General features: G+C 38.3%; 2 protein-coding genes and 1 long non-coding RNA gene across 3 annotated transcripts; 2 read left to right on the top strand and 1 right to left on the bottom strand.

Annotated features, from left to right (window-relative positions):
• Positions 1–434: 434 nt before the first annotated feature.
• LOC148767405 (uncharacterized) lies at positions 435–2133 on the top strand. Its single transcript, XM_088824599.1, has 3 exons — positions 435–747; positions 826–1247; positions 1984–2133. The coding sequence occupies exons 1-3, from the start codon at positions 435–437 to the stop codon at positions 2131–2133; spliced, it is 885 nt and encodes a 294-aa protein (XP_088680725.1).
• A 9589-nt stretch (positions 2134–11722) lies between these two features.
• LOC105969288 (uncharacterized) lies at positions 11723–12721 on the bottom strand. Its single transcript, XR_001173792.2, has 2 exons — positions 12251–12721; positions 11723–12013 (listed from the first exon to the last, which is right to left on the bottom strand). It is a non-coding gene; the product is annotated as an uncharacterized LOC105969288 (long non-coding RNA).
• Positions 12722–12916: 195 nt separating this feature from the next.
• DER1 (DERLIN-1) lies at positions 12917–18291 on the top strand. Its single transcript, XM_088823847.1, has 7 exons — positions 12917–13180; positions 14492–14627; positions 16474–16547; positions 16718–16811; positions 17162–17290; positions 17383–17543; positions 17962–18291. Exons 1-7 carry the CDS (start codon positions 13164–13166, stop codon positions 18071–18073), a joined length of 723 nt encoding a protein of 240 aa, XP_088679973.1. The 5' UTR covers positions 12917–13163; the 3' UTR covers positions 18074–18291.
• The last annotated feature ends 878 nt before the right edge of the window (positions 18292–19169 follow it).

The following is a 19169-nucleotide window of genomic DNA, read 5'->3' as shown; positions in this document are numbered from 1 at the left end:
GAGGCAAATTCTTGGGATACATGATATAACAGCGAGGAATCGAGGCTAATCCCACGAAAATCGAAGCTATCACCTCCATGACTCCACCAATATCAATCAAGAAGGTCCAACAACTTAACGACTGTTTGGCATCTTTGAACCGATTCATCTCTCGGTCGACAGATAGAGGTCTCCCCTTGTTTAAGATCATTCTAAGGGGTGGAAAAAAGTTTGAGTGGGATGAAGCATGTCAGAAATCTTTCATCGAATTTAATTCGTATCTCGCATCTCAACCCTTACTCACGAAACCTCAACCCGGAGACACCTTCCTCCTTTACTTAGTGACCACAGCCGAAGCCGTAAGTGCGGTCCTCATCTGAAATGGAGAGAAAGGTCACCAGCTGATATACTACATAATTCGCGCCCTTCAAAGAGCTGAACAACTCTATACCAACATGGAGAAGCTCGCCCTCGCCCTCATCAATGCGGCTCGGAAGCCCCGACCTTACTTCCAATCACATCAAGTGGTGGTTCTCACCAACTATCCACTAAGGCAGATATTGAGGAGTCTCGAGACATCCGGACGGTTAGCCAAATGGGCCATAGAACTGAGTGAATACAGAGTAGAATTCAAACCACGCCCAGCCATCAAGGCACATGTATTGGCCGATTTCTTAGTAGAAATGACCGTTACGGAGGAGAGCACCTCGTTACCCGCTTGGTCCGTCAGAGTTGATGGATTTTCCACAGCCGCAGGAAGTGGCGCAGGTATCGTATTAACGAGCCCCAACGGAGATGAATTCGAATATGCTCAATGATTCGAATTCACAACCTCAAACAATGTAGCTGAATATGAAGCATTGATTGCTGGAATCCACCTCGCTCTAGCAGCTCGAGCACGTAAGCTCCTCATACAAAGCGATTCTCAGCTCATCGTCAACCAAGTTCATGGAACCTATGAGGCCAAAGAAGACTCCATGGCCAAATACCTAGCCTTCACGCACACTCTATTATCCAAGCTCGAGGGCTACGAAATGAAACAAGTACCTCGCTCCAGCCACATCCACGCAAATAAATTAGCTAGGCTTGGAAGCTCCATGGCGAGCATCGGGAGTCGGAAAGTTACTCTCCTCACCTCACCTCAACCAGAGATAGCATCCACCGATGAAGTGCATTACAATGAGGAGGACGAACCATGTTGGTTTACTCCTATCATAAATTATCTCAAGAAGGGAGAACTTCCAACCGACACCACCCAAGCACGAAAAGTAAAAACGAGGGCCGCGCGCCTCGTAATAGTGGAATAAAAAGTTTACAAACGAGGATTCTCCTTCCCCTATCTCAAATGCCTCAACCCAACTGCAGCAAACTACGTATTTTGAGAGGTACATGAAGGAATTTGCGGAAATCGTTTGAGTGGAAGAACCTTGACTCTCAAATTATTGAGACAAGGTTACTATTGGCCAACGATGCATGAAGACGCGAAGAAATTAGTACAGCTATGTAAACCCTGCCAAGAGCATGCTAACATCCCCGACATGCCAGCGCCGTTAATGCAACCGATTGACAACCCCATTCCTTTCACTCAATGGAAAGTAGACTTAGTCGGCCCCTTCCCACCCGCCATAGGAGGGCGCAAGTTCCTCATTGTAGCCGTGGATTACTTCACCAAATGGGTGGAGGCCGAACCCTTAGCACGCATCCGAGAAGAAGAAGTCATTCAATTCCTCTGGAAGAACATCGTATGCCGTTTCGGAATCTCACGTTCCATTATTTCAGATAATGGAACCCAATTTTGTTGTCACAAAGTGAAGAATTGGTGCCTTGGCTTACACATCAAACAGTTCTTCACCTCCGTAGCCAACCCACAAGCAAATGGCCAGACTGAGGTCACAAATCGCACTACACTCCAACACCTCAAAACAATGCATGGAAGCACCAAGGGGAAGTGGGTGGAAGAATTGTCCAGCGCCCTATGGGCATATTGAATAACCCCACGAGTAGCACGAAGAATCGCCCTTTAACTTGGCTTTCAGAACAGAGGCTATCGCACCCGTTGAAATCGGTGAACCATCTTGGAGAGTCACCAACTATACCCCCGAAGCTAACGAAGAAGCTATGCGAGGGATCCTCGATCTTGAAGATGAGCTATGAGAGATTGCATGCGTCCGACAACAGATGTACAAAACATGCATGGCCAAGGACTATAACTCTAAGGTCCGCCCTCGATCTTTCCAAGTGGGAGACCTAGTCCTCCGGAAAGCTGAACGCTCGCGCCCCATTGGCAAACTCGACCCCAAGTGGGAAGGACCATATAAAATAGTACAAGTGGTCAATAGTGGAGCATATCGCCTCGAGAACCTTGACGGACACCCTATACCTAGAACCTGGAATATAGGGAACCTCAAAAGGTTCTACGCTTGAGATATACACCCACCTTACTTAAAAATTGTTTAAGTTAACATCCGCATCTTACTTATACAAAAGTCGCTTAAGAACAACTACCCTTGCATGCTTCGTGACCTTCCATGTCACTCGTCTTGCAAAAATGTCTCTAAACACTCGGGAAGTTCCTACTGTTGGGATGTGAAGCCCAAGAGTCAATGAAAATTCGCAAGAGGTTCTAGATTAGCCGGTTTTAATTTTATTAACATGCTTTGGTTAGATTCGTTTAAATCGGAATAAATATAATCTAGCAACTTACAGTTTTCGCGAGCATATGTGTTTCTATCCTCGGCGCACGAACGAGGATCCACACCAAGCCTTCAATCCTCGAAAAATTGTTGTCCAGAAATTTACAGCCTTCTTCCTTCACCAATATCTCCGTGATGGTTAATCTGATGGAGAAACCCTTTGGGCAGATTATAGTACTATAGGTTACCAAGCTACTGTATAAAGTTCAAGCCTAACGGATGAACGACTGATTTATGGAGAATTTCTTCGCAGGACTGCTCAGAAATTTCGGGAATAAATAATAGTTTGCTCTAGAAACCTATAGTCTTCTATTGCATATCCCGGATTAATAATTCTTCTACAAGGGTGGACTTGTACTTGAAGAACTCTAAATCTATAATCGAGAAACAAAGAGAGAAAAGAAGAAAAAAAAAATTATTCTCCCGAACGTGAATAGCATGTAGGGTTATTCTCTCATCAACCCAATCTCTATTATATATAGCACAAGGAATTAGAGTCACACATAGAGAAGATTACATGGAAACAAATCCCACTCCTTCTATAACTCTATATAGTTGAAAATTGCAGTCAAATGGGGACTTAATTTTCAGCTATATTAATTCCAATATATAATATTAGTTGAACTTTATTTTCTCGATTAATTGGAAAATCCATTGGGCTACAATAGGGACTAAAGGAGAAAATATAAATCGGGCAACTAATAATTAATTAAATCCAAACTCTTAAAAGAATTCATTTAATTAATCATTAAATAATTATTTATTTTCCACTACCAAATAATTATTGAACTCCCGTTTATATTCTCAATTATTACATTCAAGCTCCGGTCGATCATTAATTAGATTCTCCCCACATTAAGATATCTTAGAACCACCAAATAATTTATTCACTACTAAATCAATTAAATGATATCTTTTCATGAGTCTTACCCGCTTAACTTATTTAACAATGCCGGATACGAAATCCACCTGGCAAGGACTTGGCATAAACAAATCTTATAAGCTACTCAAGGGTTATTATCAATCTCATATTTCAGAGATGTGGATTCCTTTCGATAATTAATTTCCACCTATTAATTCTTAATGTCTCTACCCAACGCACCGGGGGCCATTTGACTCAATATAGGAATCTCTCCCATTGTGACATCAAAGTAGAGATCATCAATTAAATATGTATGTTAATTATCTAGGGATTAAGAGAGTAACTAATTTACTGTCAACTAGAAATAATACAGTTTCACTTTGAACAGTGATGAAACAATTATTTCACTCTGTGCGGTTCAACACATGCCGGGTGTGCTAGCACAATAAGTCAAAACAATAACTACAAAAGTTATTATTTGTTTACTGTGATCCAGACCAATCACTTAAATACTGTGCTACAATCTTTTACCAATGGATAATCCATTTCCATCTAGATTGTGAACGTTTATCTTTATATTCTAAACGAACTTTCAAAATGATCTTTCTGTGCATCGTAGCACACCATTTCGAATACTATTAGAATATTAAACTTATGCTTTTAATTAATTGACAAACAATCAATTAAATGCACTGAATGCCCTAATGCATATACTCATAAAATGATAATAAACTATTTTATTAATTCAATAATAAAAATCATGTAGCTAAAAGCGACACTTTTAGTCTACTATCCTAACACCTACTCCATGACGAGCGTAAACGCCCACCCAAAATGGGGGCAATTAATATTACCTACCTCAACATTCCATAACCACCTTTTATCTTCCTCTTACGGATCGAGAATCAAATACGAGGGGATTCCTTCTTCCATCACTTGCCCAAAGAGAGAAGATACTTCGCACTTTCTCACGAAGGGTAACTCCACTTCCACTAAGTGATATCACCCGCACATATATTCGATATCTCTACTAACATAATAATGCCATCCCATTCAACAGCCATGATTACACAGCAAACCAATGCAAATCACGAGTTGATTTCATATCTCGAAATGCGAGAAAGGGACGTGGTCCCCATATTGGGTACGTGGCCCTTTGCTATGCATCACCTCAACCTACAAAATGACTAAGCCTTCAGTGCAAATACTTAGAACTTTTTCTACTATGTTTTTCAGGCATAGAGACATCAACGGCAATCGACATACCACCAGCAAAGCAAGCAATACGTGTACAAGAAAGACGTGGAAGAAGAAGAACTAGTATAGTTACTTAGAATAATTTTCATTATTTCGAATAATTCGCTCTTTACGAGTTTATTTCCCTTCGCCTCGCGTAGTCTTGTAATAATTCGCACTTTCCATCCACGAATAGTACGTTTTTACTTTACTCTCAATGTTATTGTTTCTATACTACTTAACCATCATGACGAGTTGATATCATTACAACCCTAAGAACACCTATAGAAATTATGATAATCAATATAGTCTGGCATCTGGATTATCTGAGTCTCTCTATTTTGTTTTAATGGGTCCTCTATTTAAAAAGTGGCCACGGTCCTAACATACTTACGACCCATGTGGTCTAAACTAAGGGCACGACCCCTAACAAAAATCTTGGGAGACTGATCCTCTCCTCAAGTACATCGCGTACAATGCTAAATGTAAACACATAAGCAACGCATAAAACCCTTGACAATGTCAAAATAAATAAATCAAAATATCAAACTTGAAGTTCCAAACATAAAAGAAATTCAAACGAAATAGTAGTGGACATACCCATCTACGTCAAAGATAAAAATAAACCAAGTCCTCCACCCACAAGAGGGGTTAACTATCATACCGAACTATCGCATATAACTCTAAGCTTCCCTACCACGAGCGGAAGACGCTCCCGTAGTGGGATCATCAGCAACAATGTCATCCACAAGCTCAGTGTCCGTCTCATTAACATCCTCACCTCCTCTCCCTCATCGGGAATACCGGGCTCCATCCTCGAATGACTCTCTCACTGATACCACACACCTCGCGAAGGTATTTGCGACACGTGCGAATTAATGGCATGTAGATTGCAGCCAAAGCACGTTCCTCAATCATAGCATGACAAGCTGCATGCACTCCCTCGGAAGCTACGTTCAGTTTCCTCCACGACGGACTCCCTATAAGCAATACCTCCCGACGTAGCGAGAAACATCTTTCCCGTCGCTTTCTCGGTCTCATACTTAGCTTTCACCAAATCATAGCACTTGTCCAGTTTCTCAGCCTCATCCTTATAGGGCTTCGCCTCACCTCTACTAACCTCAAGCTCCTCTATCCTTTGAGCGAGCTCGGGCTGCGCTATCTCCAACTGGCCTCGAAGTTCATCTTCACGCGCCTGACAGCAAGCCCGCTCCTCCTCTTTCCTAGCTTCTGCTTTCTCATCTTGCTGCATGAGGAACCTCCAAGTAGCTAGCGCCTATATCAACACATCAAAGATTGATTACACAAAAAAAAAATTAAGAAAAAAAGGGGGAATTGAGCATAAAAAGTTGACTCAAAACAAACACTTACCCGACATAAGTCTCAGCCAACTCAAGCATATGAGAAGAACCCTTACCGGACATCCGAGCACGATCATAATCTCGAATAGAACCCTCGGTACTCATCATCACCAAGCTACGGTCCGACACATCCTAATAGGACTCTTTCCCCTCGCGATTCACCCCAAACGTAAACAACTGCTTCCCTGCCCCACCATGGAACGCATAAGGTACCTCTGGGTTTATCGGAAGACGCTTCGTACAGCTACGTACAGTTAAACCTCTATAAATTAATACTGTTGGGACCTTCAAAATTTCATTAATTTAGCAAAATATTAACTTATCGATAAATTAATAATTATTAATTTATACATTAATTAATAACTTATTACTTATATGAAATTACTTTTATTATTATTTTCAATAAATACATTTTTTAATTTTTTTTACGTGTATATTATTCATTGTACCATTATATCAATGCATTATAGAGCCCGTTTCACGAACGGAAGCTTTTAAAGCAGCAATGTTATAGAACGGTTTTATGTTGAGTTATGACAAAACAATACCGAAAGTTCTAACCATGTTAAGAAAAGTGAGGGACGAGATTGATGGTAATGTGAACTTCAAGAAGAAACAAACAACAATTAAATTATATTGTATTACGCTTTTGTAGATCTATAAAATATGTACTATACCAAGTAATTTAAGAATATTTTTTTATGCATTATTAATTTATATATTATATGGGGCTTCTTAAATTTTTCGAATGTGTATTATCTTATAAATTTAGCGAATTATTAATTTATCACGTTATCCCCGAGTCGGGACCGAAAAATTTATTATTTAAGTGAGGTTATTAATTTATCGGGTATTAATTTATCGAGGTTCTACTGTACTTGGTATCCACAACCTTTCCCTTGCTGATGTCATTCATGGGATCGCGCACCTCCAATTCACCGTCATAGGTACGACCATCTTCACCCACCCGAGGAATTTCAACACAGACCATCTCTCGAGACAAGCCTCTGGAAGACCCTCCCAAATTCAATGGAGCCTTTTTCAATGACTTATTTAAAGCCCCACTTGCCTTAGCTTGAAGCGCCGCAAATTCAATACAATCACCTGCAAAAATAAAGACAAAAGATCAATAAAACTGAAGAATAGCACATCAAACAAAATTAAACTTAAGTACACAAAAAAAGTGGCATAAGAACATTCGATAAAACAAAATGATATGCGTCGCAGACCATCCGAGATCAGCTGTTTCGGATTAAACTCCACATCACACAACCCAGACTCTCTGATCCTCCTAGCCATATGCTCTGTAATTTTGAAGTTCTCACACATGGGGTTCCAAATTAGGCGAACCTCAAAAGAGGGAGTCTTCACATAAAGAAACGGGACTTCCAATCTCCCCATGACAACTTCACACTCTTCAAAAACTTGTAGGGAACCTGCGGATGAGCAACAAAGAAGGGTAAATTGTTTGGTCGATGTAACGTAAACAACGCCTTGAACAAATTGACACTAATAGGCAACCCCACCTCCGACATCCTATGGTGAAACGCCTCAAACATAAGAACCACAGTCGGAAAAAACTAACTATACCCTATCTTGAACTCGTCACATATTTTCAACAAAGTCGGATGCGATGTGATCTGGGAAGTACACATCAAATACGCCAAATACACGGTATGAAACCGAACAGGTGGTGAATACAAATGCTCGCCCTTCTGAGGCAAAAGAGTTTCGATATTCCTTGGCACTCCAACTAGCCGACGAATAGTACGCAAATGCTCTTCAGTCAACGTACTATCAACATCAACTAAATCAAGATTGATTGGCTTAGTCTTCTTTTGCCTCATTGTATCCATTTCAATATCACCCAGCGGAATATCATCTTCTTCCTCCAATTCAACCATCGTTTCCATTTCACTATTCGATCCGGCAGGCTCACTCGACGAACTTGAATGAATTAACATTTCACTATCACTCCCAACATCCACGAATTGACGTCGATATCGACGTCTACTGGTACCAACACTCCAAGAATCAATGGTTCTCGCCATCCGAAACTCATCCCATTCAAATCATCAACTGCACCAAAACGCTCATCAGCTTGCCCATCATTCTCGCACGACGCGCGCTGAGGAAAGTCTCCCGACGCGACGTCACGCGCACGAGAAACCCCCCAGACGCGCGGTCACGTGCGACAACCCCCCCCCCCCCCCCAGACGCGCATGCACGTGCAGCAACATCACTGCCGAATACCACGCGCGCATCGCTCTCGCTTCGCACGCCGAATGCGCGCGTGTCGTTTCAGACGCGCGCTTCACCCTCCGTGCACGCATCAATCGTGCCCGTGCATTCCCGATGCTCGACACGCGCACGCGTTTCTCTCTCCACACCCGACGCGCGTCCCTCGGTTATTGTGCCCGATGCGCGCGTACTTCCCTCGGTTATTGGCCCAGACGCGCGCGCCTCTCTCTCTCTCTCCTCTCCTCGGTCGCCGTACAAGCCGCCGGCTCCAACTCCTCACACGGCTCACCAACCGCCTCGAGGTGCGCGCCCTCACCCAAATTTTCCCTGCTGACAGCGCGGTCCAAGCCGAGCCGACGGCGCCACCAACCTCCCCTCTTCTCCCCTCGATCCGCGTAACAGCCTTCGCATCCGACACTACAAGCTTCTTGCGCTCCATACCCACGGTACCAAAATGCACCTCACCCTGTCTCACCGGATCTCAAAATTTGATTCGCAAGGATTTCGATTTACCTGAACTCGTCATGATAAAAGTCTTTTTTCCGACGATATGCTCAACCAAAGAATAAATTCTACCTGTACCACAAAAATATACAAGGAAGAACACAGAGAAATACCCAAAAAATAAAAATACTTACCCATACTTATTCCACACAAGAGTTAGAATTTACTTCTCTCCACCTTAAAAGGACTCAATTTATTTGGCATTGATATGATATTTGAAAACCTTAAATATATATCTTCTTGCCAAATAAATATATTACCCCCTCTTTACGAAATAACTCTACGACAACGGAAACAAGTCAAACTACGACACATTTAACTCTCGACACGATCCGACACCCTTTCGACAAGTCTCCCGCCTCGACTCAAGAGTTGGAGGGCTTAATGATATACCTAATTAAGCCGACCCAATGGGCCCACAATTCATCTATTAATTAGGCCCGCTACACGAAAGCCCAAACACCTTCAAATAAGGCTTGGGCCCAACAAAGTAAACCCAACCCGATCAACGATATATAAATAGAGGTTTTTACTCATTTGTGAAGGTACGTTCCATTATTCAATATTATCTTAGAGCTCATATTCTCTCTACTATCTCCACGATCTGTACATCTGACTTGAGCGTCGGAGGGATTTCTGCCGGATCAACCCCCAGCTTAGTTCACGTGTGTTGCTTTCGCAGGGACCTCAAGACCATCCAATTGGCAAGCTAGTGATCCTCTTTTCTCTCCCAACTCATTTACCACACGACCCTAGGTGATTTAAGTATTTAGCATCATCAAGTACCTTGAACAAAAAATATTCAGGCTATGTTTTTTACCGTTTTCAAATTCTTTCCACACTTTCCCCAAAATGAAAATTATCTTTCTACACTATTTTCAAAAATTTTCCCCAAAACAAATTCAATTATTTCTCTCTCTAACAAACATGATTTGACCGCTACAGTGAAAATTGTCTTCACTAAAATACAAAATCAAATCACTTTATCTTTTAAATTCTTCTTCCAAAATACCTTTTTCCAACACCTTTCAGACATGATTTGACTTGCTACAGTACAAATTGTCTCCTCCCAAAACACAAACAAACTTTATTTAATTTTCAAATTCTTCTCCCAAAACATCTTTCCCCAAAATAAAATGGAAATGGAAGCCCAAAAGCTTACCAAACACAGCCTCAATTTGTTCCACTCCTTCAAAACTTTCTATACACTTTGGATTAAGGCGAAGACATTCTACACGAAAGATTTACTAGCGGTATATAAATACAATCGGCTAGGAGACAGCTAAAAATGGAATGGAAGAGGCTCCAAATTTTATCGTACTTACTGCAGTAAGGGCGGTTCACACATGATAATTGTTATGTTCTTGACTGTCGACCTCCAAACAATTTTCATACTAATCACTCGATTGCTCACCTGGCTCAATCTCGAGGAAACGGTCTACTTCCCCTCCCAACCACCCAAGCTACCACTTCCCATTTGGTTACATTGAAAGTCTTTTATTTAACTTTATGTGGAAAATCATATGAACAAAATCTTGAAATCATTATTATCTTAAGAACATAATCATATTAATTGGGATTATCGACATACCGTTCACTATGGATTCCGATAGGGATATGATGAACAACAACGATAGCAATCATGCATCCTCCTCCAAACCTTTTCGTGAGAACCTTACTCATAGGTACACCTTGTTCTCTCTATCTCTCCAATATCACAACTCGCTAAGGTTTATGTAAGTGATGGAATTCTCAATTGTCCGTACTGAGGAGAAGAGTTGTGGCGTTTATTGATTAGACGAGAGAAGAGGGCAACGATTCTTTATAACGGGAAAACAAATTCCACCCATCGTGGTCTTTAATTATCGTACGTATGTTATAAAATCAATTACCATTAATCAGCCTTAATTCCATAATTTGAAGTAAAGGGGGAAAATCGATGCAATTGAAAGTAGAAGGAGATAAAGTGATATCGAGCCAAAGTACAAGGAGAGAAAGTGAAATTTTCCCAAATAGTTATTATAATTTGACCTTAGCTCAAAAAGTATTTCCTGTTAAGTTATACATTAAATTTTTGGGCTATATGACAAAACCCCTTCAATGAACTTTTCTATTACGATAAATCCAAATTTTAATTCGGTCTTTGACATAAGTCCAGTGGACTCAATTTTTTTTTCTTATTTATATTTTTCTATTTTATTATAAAAAGTTGGTTTTATTTTTAATTTCGGTTTTCTAATTTCAATTTTAAAAAAATTGGTTTTGTTGATTTCTTTTAGTTTTTTTTTAGAAATAAAATATTTTATTAAATTGTCCTTTTTTTTATTTTGATTAAAAAATTATTTTTTTCTGTTTTTTACAGTTTTTTTTATAATTTTTTCTTTTTAGTTTTATACGAGGTTATCAAATTGAAATCCACTACATATTTATCGAATATATATATATATATATATATATATATATATATATATATATATATATATATATATATATATATATATATATATATATCGAAATCTAGTATAAATTTATTGAAATCCACTGTAAATTTCTCAAAATCCACTAGAAATTTATCGCAATCAACTACATATTTATCGAAATCCGCTATATATTTATCGAACTCCACTATAAATTTATCGAAATATCCACCACATATTTATTGAAATCCGCTATATATTTATTGAAATCTACTATAAATTTATCGAAATCCACCTTAAAATTATCAAAATCCACAATGAAAATAATTTAATCGAAATATAAAATTAGCGTAATCCACTACAAACTTTTCAGAATCCACTATATCATTGACATCACCCACTTCAAAAAAGTAGTCCCACGTAAACCACTAATAAAAAAACGTAAATCCACAATTAAATTAACGCAAATCCACTACTAAATAAACATAATCCACTATTAACTTGTTTGAACAAAAAAAATAAAACGAGTAAACATTTAAAAAAACAACAAACATAACTATTTTTATTGGAAACCACTGTGAACTCTAAGAAGGAAACATCAAATTTCAGTGAAAAAAGAAACTATAAAATCATGATAAAGGACACCATCTTCTCTCCAATGAAATCCAAAGCATGTCATCCCGTTGATATCATTTTGGACGCTCAATAAACTGTAGTTGCCTAAACAATGGATCAACCAGTCAATGACCACAAGACAAGTTTATCCCAATCCAACTTATAATCACAGGAACTCTAGAAATTAGAAAAATAAAATAAAAATTCGCCATCATTAAACCAAGAAAATAACAAATTGTTTCATTAACAGCCAAAATTGTTCCAAAATTCCATACCCAAAAAGACGATTCACGAAAGATCAGAAACACACAAAAAAATGAAAAAAAGGCAACGACCACTTACTATCATTTCCCAGTTTGTCCGATCAAATGATCCAGCCTCTGATTTTTTCGCCGCCGATCCAACCTTCATTTCTTTCGCCGACGACTTTGTCTGAAGATGGCGAATCTTTTGTCGAAGAAGACGTCGCCTGCGTCACCTGTATGCATAGAAAAAAAAAATTTTATCGGCAACGACGACAACCTCAAGTCAGATTTGGAAGACCGTCCTTGAGTTGGATTTAGATCTGCGAATCATTCCTAATCGGCTTGATGGGCGGGGCAGCGGCCCGGTGATGAGAGAAAGAGACATGGGAGCATGGGATTGGAGAGAAGGAAGAGAGAAGAAAAATTAGACAAAAAATAGACAGCCAGTGGTTATTAGTTATGGTTAAAAAAAAATGAAAAATGATATTATAAGAAATTTGTATTATTTATGAATGAATAAAAATATTTTGATTAATCTCAATAAGATGAATTTTTTTTACATATGTCTAATGAGGGGATTTGTCACATAATCCCTAAATTCTTAGAATTGGCAACACGGGTTTGGACCAATACGGCTGCTCCACATCATTCAAATGAGTTGGAATGACCCATTTGGACGACTGGGTTTTTGAGATGGAGCCCCGTTACCGTAACCGGATCCAAACCTATTGACCAATTAGTAAGTACGTGGGCGTCGGCGCGTGGGAACGACTTTGATATCGAAGGTTCTGGGTACTCCGATTCAGTTTCATTTCTTCTTATTTCTTTTAATCCCACCCTCCCAACACCGGCCTTGTTTCCACTTGTTTCTTCTCCATTAAGCATTTTCCTCTTCATTCTCTTGCTGCACATATTCATACATACATACATACATACATATACAGATTTATCAGTTGTCGATCGTTTGCTTTGGGTTGCTTGTTGAATCCAACTAATTTTCCAGCTTCGCCATGTCTTCACCTGCTGAGTAATCTCTCTCTCTCTCTCTCTCTCTCTCTCTCTCTCTCTGTTATTTGTTCCATTATATGTACGCTTATTACGGTTTTATCGTGCTTACGATTGTGATTATGATGTGTAATTGAATGTTTCCTTTGCTATGTGTGTTAATTGGTGTGTGTGTGTTTTTTCTATGACTGGGTACCTTGTAATTGACAAGTTATTTTTTTTTTTTGAATTTTGCTTTTTTTGGGTGAGGAGTTGTTATTTTGACTGGCAGAATTTTCTGGAGATACATGTTGTGAAAAATGAGATGTGTTCTTTACTGTTTCTCTGAGTTTCTGATTGAGGACTTTAGGTGCTGACCTAGATGTTTCTGATTAAGCTTATGGAAGATTTGGCTGTCTGCAATATAGGATGTTGTTGGCACCAAGAGAATGATTGAAGTCAAGAATATAGTTTTTCTTAAATAGATTGGTGTGTCAGAAAGAGGGAGTCGCTGTATGGTGTTCGTTGTTGATGATCGGCAAAAACTTGTGGATAATTTTATTCATGAAATGCCCTCTTAATTCATCAGGAGAATATTCTTGAATGATGTACCTTTAGTGTTTTCCTGGCATATTAGTTTAGTGTATTGCAGTTTGATAGGCATGTAAGATGAATTTCGAGCAACGTATATTGACAATGAAGAGGATTCGACCACCAGTGGTTGGTGGAAATTGGTTATGCTGGATTGATGGAATTCCACCACAGTGGTTAATCGAAATCGGTGATGCTGGATTTGGAATATAGGATCTTTTGTCCATAAAGGTAGGGAAGAATGGCAGACTGCAGAATAGGCATTGTGTTAGCCTTTTAGGGAACTTAGGACCTTTGTTGTATTTGCCACTTTGTGGTTTGTCTTTGGGTAAAACATTCCATTAATCCACTTAATTGGGAAACTGCAGCACGCAAAAATCACGTGAAGTTGTCTAGAGCGGCTGTCGTTTTACTCAATATCAGTTTAATGTACATAATAGTATGACAAGTATCGATATTCTACTATGTAGCTAGGCTGTTTAAAGGATCATCCTTGTTTAGGTGGAATCCTGAAACATAATTTTCCATCCTTCGCAGTTGCTAAAGCTGTTATCTATTATACATTTGCCCTTCCCGTGATGTTTTAGTTTTTTTCTTTTATACCGGTTTCTCTCCCTCTCTCTCTGTTTTTCCCCCCTTATTGATGAACGATTTCAGTAATGATTCTTTTCAAGAATGCAAATTTAATGAATGACCAGACTTCAGTAAAATCAATTTTCTTATCGTTGATGCTTTTGGGTTTGCGTTCTTCTCTTGTACACAGATACTATCAGTCTCTTCCACCTATAACCAAAGCTTATGGGACTGCATGCTTGATGGTAACTGTTGCATGTCAAATTGGGCTACTCCATCCTGAACTAATTGGACATGCACCTGAGGTGACATTTTGGCGTTTCCAGGTATGTAACTTACTTCTTGCTAATGCTTTTAGATACTTATACACAGATAGTTTCTCGTTTGTGTGTGGGTACCCTATGCCTTTGTTCATCTATATTAACTTTGTATCAAAGCTTGTCATGTTGAAAGATGTAAGGCAATAAATTAGTTGTCCTTCTGATTGTTGTTTGGAATCTTCTATAATTCTGCACAAGTATGCTACCTTATGAAGGCACTAATTGGTTAGACTTTTGTGATACATTTCGATGCTACAATCCTGCTAGCTTTGAGATACTTGTACACGGATAACTTCTCGTTTGAGTATGAGCTCACTATTCCATTCTTATTCTGTATTGTATCTAAGCTCTTCATAAAAAATGTGCTGGCAATAAAATAGTCGTTCTTCTGATTATTGTTTGGAGTTTTCTATAAGTCTGCATACTTAGTGATTACTTATACTGCCTTTTGGCAGGATTAGCACAAATGTAACTATTAAATTAGTTAGTTGGATTTTTGTGATACAATTTAAATATACCTGCTGTCTTTCTTTCACTGTTTGGGGAATGCCACAAGAAAAAAACTTTTATAGTGAAGTGTATTAGTGACTAAATATCCTATAGACCCTCTTTACCGACAAACAGGATTGGCTAGTTGACATCTATGGATTTCACATGTGATGTCTTACTCCAACTTCCACCCACACTCGACTCCAATCTTGGTCCCACTGCATATCCACATTAATCTTTCGAGATAAAGACTACATTGGGCACAATTTAACCAAAAAACCACGCAGTATCGTGCAAGGGAAAATTTCTGAATGTATCATGGAGGATTACTGGTTACTTCATGACTTATACTGCAGGATTAGCTACACAATGAGCTCATTGATCTCCTAGAGAACCATACACACGAAGTAAATGGATATTTTTAGGAACTGCAAATGTAACATTTGGCAAGAAGATGCATATTTTTTCAAGAGTATGTTGATCATAGTTCTGCTTAATTTCCTCTTGAAACTTAAACTTTGCAAATCCTAGTATGTGAGTTGTGGCTATTTTCTGTTCAGAACTCTGACACTGCGTCTTTATAATGGAAAATAAACAGCAATTTAGAACAATAATATAAGAATCAAGCAGTGAGAAAAGGAATCAGCAAACACTTAAGTTGCATTTGGAATTTGGATTGGAGGATTTGAGGGAAGGATTTCAAATCCATTAAGCTTGTTTGGATCGAATCGTTCGACAATGTATTTGAAAACTTGAGCACTCATTTTCAGTTATTTTTTTGTTATTAGATCTTAAATCCTTCCCATTTAGGTTTTCATTTGGAGTCGTTTCAAATCCTTCTCATTTGGAATTATTTTAAATCCATTCATTTCAAATCCTTCAATCCAAACGAACCCTTAAGGAAGCCATCATATTCGCTTTTCCTCCCAAAATAAATAAAGAGAAAATTACATCAAAATTCAAGATTGTCTTGGTTAAGAGAAACTACGAGATGAGGTTCTTTACTTTTAATGTTCACACCTAAGACTCTGAAGAGAGATTTCAGTCTACGAGACTGAGTGCTGCCGAATCTTGCAAGCATTTGTATGACCTTTGAAGCAGGGAGAGACTGGATGGCAGAAACTGTTTCTTACCTATGTTGATAGTGGTGCTGAAATTCTCACTTCATCAAATGCATGTGTGATATTTTTTCTCATTTAAAATATACTGCACCGACATTGTCCCATTCCCCTTTTTTCTTACTCTATTTTAGAAATTAACGAGTTTAGAAATTATTTACTGGAATCAATTTTTGAATTGGCACATCTTGGGATATTTTCTGCAACATGTATATTCTCTGATACCCTTCCAATCTTATCGGCAGGTGTGGCGACTAATTACCAACTTCTTTTTTCTTGGCAAGTTTTCGATCAATTTTGGGATTCGGCTCTTAATGATGTATGGAACACTAAATCCTGATTATATATTGACACGATTAATGATCTAGATTTGAGTCCCATGCTTTGTGGCTGGCACTGCTGCAGAAACTTATGCAACTTAGTTGTGCTATGTTTCTACTACTGAGATTTTGTGGTATAATGCTTTCATTATGACTTTTGTTTTCGTAGAGCAAGATATGGAGTTCAACTGGAAACTGGACCGTTCCAAAGACGCACAGCTGATTTCTTGTGGATGATGTTGTTTGGAGCTCTCTCTTTATTGGTATGTGTGTGTGTGTGTGTGTTCATATGTGCGGTATCTGCAATTACGTCTGCATGCCCTAGTCTTCGTAAAGAATATTTGAAGGAGAGAACACAGTTTCTGTTTAAACTCTATCTCAAGCTTATAAATTTGATATTTCCTGTGCAGTGGGAGTTAGTTAACTCGACTTGTATTTGTGTTTGTTACCTTTAAATTATATTTACTCTCATTTCCGATTAGCAATCTCTACGATCGTAATGTTGTCTTCAGTTTGAGTTCTCACACTCATCTAAGTGCTTTTAATTTTCCACGTCGTTGTTGTTGTTGTTACCCCCATATTTTTTATAAGTAACCATTTCCTGTTTGTTTAGGTTTTATCTGCCATACCATTTTTCGAGTCTGCATTTTTAGGGATATCTCTTGTATTCATGCTTCTGTATATCTGGAGTAGAGAATTCCCCAACGCCACCATCAACTTATATGGTCTTCTCGCTCTTAAGGTATTTTACTTGTGACCTCTACAACAATTTTTTTACTTAATTCTCTTTTGACGATGGGCTTGTAAAATGTAATATTTACATTTTCCTCTCAGGCATTTTATTTGCCGTGGGCAATGCTCTGTTTAGATGTCATCTTTGGTTCTCCGATTGTGCCGGATCTTTTGGGTATTATTGCTGGCCATCTTTATTACTTCCTAACAGTATTGCATCCGCTTGCTGGTGGGAGGAATATACTGAAGACGCCATACTTTATGTATCCTTTTATTCGGCATTATTTAGTATGATTTATCGTATCTGCTAGCTAAATAAAAAAAAAAGGTAACATGCGTGCTTATACTTGTGCAAGCCTGCACATTGCAAATTTGAATCCCCTATATTCTACTGCTTTTCTAAGATCATCAATACGCCAAGTGTACATTAATGGTGTCATTTTGTACATGTGTCGTGCATTGATGATTTTTGAGTAGTCGATGAAATGGAACACCATTTTCAAGTATATGGATCTCATTTATGCAGCTTGTCTAATGATGGAAGCTTTAAAGTTATCTGGTATTTTGGCTTCTGTTTATCTGAATCCTATTAAACCTAATTATCTCGTATTCAAACAGGAAAAATCACGAAAAAATATATTTTTATTGATTTCTAATTATTTCCTTAACTAGCATTCAAAGTCAAAAAATAGTTGCAAGGTGGAGAATCGGCGCTCCGGTGAACAATGCTCCTCAGGCGGACAGGACTTCTGGTGTGGCATTTAGAGGGAGATCTTATCGTCTTAATGGATAATAACACTCATGGTGTTCGTTATTCCTTTAAAGCTGCTATTGGTAAGAAAAGTGAGTTTCTTTTTACTCCGGCTAACTAAATGTAATTCGGACTTACGGGTTTGGGTAGCAGAACTTGTGAAATTTATTTGCTGCAGCCGTTAAGGCAAAACCATCTTTTATATAGAAAAAAACAAAGTAAATATAAGGTAGAGTGATATCAGTGCTTTTTCTGGATTATTGATGATGGTATACTTGCAAATTTCGTTTGAACTATTTTACTACATTTTGATATATCTTTCCGAAGTGGAATTTGGGTTGTTTGTGACGGACTAGTTTCGCTGTATAAAACAATGGATTCGGATTCTGGAAGAATGGGATTCAAAATTCATGTTACAAACAACTACGTCAAAGATGATGTTAACACATTAAAAATAGGGTGAATTATGGATACCTCCTCTTAAGGTTTGCTCTAATCACAGCAAACTATTTGTTTAAGAAATTACAATTACTCTCCTTTTGATGATTGTATGCAAATTATAATGTGCAGATTTAACCGTTAATAAAAACGAGGATAAATTACAAACAATTCCTTGAGGTGTATATATAAGGATGGAAATCGGACGGAACTGATCGAAAATGACTTTTATAGAAAATTTCCATTTTTTTTGGAACATAAAAATGCGTTCCAATTAACGTTTGGGGAATTCAAAAATCCATTTTGATTTTGGAATGTCTTTATACGGCGGAATTTTGAAAATTGCATTAACTCATTTTATTTTTCCAAATCCGGATGCAGTGGGAATTCTAAGATTTTTTTTTTGCATTAATTTGGAATTTGGGTGGGCTAAATAATAAAAACAAACATCTCGAAGTGAGAATGTATTCATGCAAAATATTTTAATTAATTGCTCATATATGAAAAACAAACAACTCGAACCGAGTATGTTGAAGTTAACTAATGCCGAATGAGCTAATTAACCGGACATCCGACGACCTGCAGCTGAAAAAAAAAAAAAAAAACAAAAAGGATGTCAACTAATGTAAAGTTAATTAATGTTGAGTCAGCTAATCGTAGTTCGGACGATCCGCCATCAGAGGAAAAAAATAAAAGGTCG

The sequence above is a fragment of the Erythranthe guttata genome, chromosome 10, assembly GCF_056151865.1.
Source record: "Erythranthe guttata isolate IM_541 chromosome 10, IM_541, whole genome shotgun sequence".
NCBI lineage: Eukaryota > Viridiplantae > Streptophyta > Magnoliopsida > Lamiales > Phrymaceae > Erythranthe > Erythranthe guttata.
This window is presented reverse-complemented; position numbering and strand designations above follow the sequence as displayed.

What these genes read in the sequence shown, in the direction of transcription:
- DER1 (XM_088823847.1), top strand. An exon ending in ATGGTCTTCTCGCTCTTAAG is followed by an intron (nt 17,291 to 17,382) that starts GTATTTTACTTG and finishes TTTTCCTCTCAG; the next exon opens with GCATTTTATTTGCCGTGGGC. An exon ending in CTGAAGACGCCATACTTTAT is followed by an intron (nt 17,544 to 17,961) that starts GTATCCTTTTAT and finishes TAGCATTCAAAG; the next exon opens with TCAAAAAATAGTTGCAAGGT.
- LOC148767405 (XM_088824599.1), top strand. Translation starts at nt 435, where the DNA reads ATGGAGAAGCTCGCCCTCGCCCTCATCAATGCGGCTCGGAAGCCCCGA. An exon ending in AGCCGCAGGAAGTGGCGCAG is followed by an intron (nt 748 to 825) that starts GTATCGTATTAA and finishes CAAACAATGTAG; the next exon opens with CTGAATATGAAGCATTGATT. An exon ending in ACACCACCCAAGCACGAAAA is followed by an intron (nt 1,248 to 1,983) that starts GTAAAAACGAGG and finishes CCCCACGAGTAG; the next exon opens with CACGAAGAATCGCCCTTTAA.